At 42.2% G+C, this 2135-nt stretch overlaps 1 protein-coding gene across 1 annotated transcript in view; it reads right to left on the reverse strand.

The window, feature by feature from the left end:
- The window catches only part of LOC101860204, a gene marked incomplete at its 3' end in the record, with an annotated part of 18954 nt that extends 16939 nt beyond the window's left edge, over positions 1-2015 (reverse strand). The window contains 1 exon segment of the mRNA XM_013088829.1: positions 1571-2015. Within this exon segment, the coding sequence (XP_012944283.1) occupies positions 1571-1824 (254 nt within the window).
- Between the last annotated feature and the right edge of the window lie 120 nt (positions 2016-2135).

Here is a 2135-nt window from a genome sequence, read left to right on the forward strand (position 1 = left end):
AGAGAGAGAGAGAGAGAGAGAGAGAGAGAAGTGCCTATAATCGCTACACCACAGGCGCAGGTCGGTTGCTGATGTAAGATATAAAACTGTTGCACATGATCCCACACAACGTTTTATTTTTCGAAATCCTTTTCTCCACAACTTGGAGGAGTCAAAGTCGAAAAGCTACGCGGCGTTATCATCTAGAATAACATTTATGAGTGCGTCCCCTTCGGACCAAATAAGATAAATTATGTATCATCAAGCCTAGCTTGGGGAGGGGGGGAGGTGCTTGTGTCTCTCTTGAGTTTGGAAAGGCATAGATATTATGTAACATTTGGTTTTTTAAAATAATGAAGCCCTCTTTGGATTCGCAAGAATTTAATGTGTACTGTTTATAACCCCTTATTCTTCTGAGCTACGCAAAGAGAGGTAACATAAGTCGGTTAATGCAAGCAGACTTGGATATCAAAATAAAAAAACAAAAACAAAACAAAAATGAAGTAAAAGTAATACGAGTAAATAACTCGCGAAGCCATACCTCTGCATGGTTTTATTAGAATAGCCGTGCACATACAGCATTTCAAACGTGCGGCTTATCGTTTCACATGAACACCAACGCTTTTAAATTTAGTAGTTTTAGTAAGAGTTTAACGGCACTTGTAACACATTGAGTCATATAAACGACGAAGATAAGATGTGTTAGAACAGAGTAACATAAAAAGAAGAGGAGGACGAGAGATAATGGCGATATAGATGTTTGATAGAAAAGAAGGAGTATAAACTACATCTGAGCGCCAGCCAACCATCACGATACATTCAAATAAGCTGCAAGGTTAGGCAAGACCGTAATATCATCGTGAGTAAAGTCTCCTGGGAGCACCGCTGACAAAATGGAGGAGGGGAGTATTGTTTCTGATTCTGTAAGAAATTAGCGCTGATTGAATATTAAAATTATTATATTATTCTAGGATGACCTCTTGGCCCCGAAGCATTTTTTAATGCAAGTGGGTTTTTTTTTACACCCCCACTGACAGATGTCAAAAATGATTTAGGAGGTTTGCTTCTGAACCTGCCTGTCAGGGCCAACCCGGTCTGAGAGAGATATGTACAATATCTTAACTAAAAGACCGAGATACAATGTACTCGATAAACATTTCTCCCCTCTCGGGAATCAAACTTGGCTCTCCTGTGTGCGACAGAAAAGGACCTAATGCTGGGTGCCCATTGGCACGATCGGGTCGGGTCGGGTCGGTTTGCTAGCCAGATTGAGGGCGCAAAGCGGCTATTGAGGCACACGCCGATCGACCAACTCACTGCTCAAAAAACAAGTTTGTTTTAAGGCGACAAGTCAGGTGATCGACCCGACCCGACCCGATCCGATCCCATCCACAATGGGCACCCGGTTTAACCGTACAAATTACAACTCACCCGTTGCGTGGTGCCGGTTGTGCTCCCACCAGTTTGTGGAAGTTTCAGTCGTCTTTCTGAAACGTCCTCTTCCGATGGCCGCTTTGAGATAGTCACTGGGAAAACTGGAATACCGCCTTGTAGATTAGTGTCGTCTAGATTGATTTTTCCAGTTCCCGACTCCTTCTTTTCTCCCCTTTGTGTTGGATTCGAGGATAGCGTAGTCGCTGTCACGTCTTGTTTTCGCGGAGTCGAGTACCTCCCTGAAGAAGTACTTCCAAAACTTATGTCGGAGTACTCGATGGAAGTATCGCCCTGGGAGGTGAAAGTAGACATCGAAACTCCTAGTGTTGACTTGAGGATAGTCGAAGAATCGCTTGACGCTATGATGAGGATCGAGCAAAGCACGAGCACCACATTGGGAAATCCAGCCATGGCGTCTGTATAAATCACTTACACCTTTTTCGAGAAGAAATAAAAAACTACTGACAAAATCTATTTGTCTATTTCAGCTGTAAAAAGAAGAGTATAACTTAAACTTTTGCGTTATGGCTTGTATTTAGGCCATTTATTGTCTTCTCCAAACATTGTTACTTATATGCCTGTGAAATCAAGTAGGTTGCTCCAAGGAGATTGATACATCAACAAAGCGATATATCTGTTTTCTTGGAACCTGAAATAATACACAAAAAGACCAAAAAGTGTAAGCAAGATGGGGGTGGAGATAAGAACAGTCTGCTTAATAT

This window comes from Aplysia californica, unplaced genomic scaffold (genome assembly GCF_000002075.1).
Source record: "Aplysia californica isolate F4 #8 unplaced genomic scaffold, AplCal3.0 scaffold00818, whole genome shotgun sequence".
Lineage (NCBI taxonomy): Eukaryota > Metazoa > Mollusca > Gastropoda > Aplysiida > Aplysiidae > Aplysia > Aplysia californica.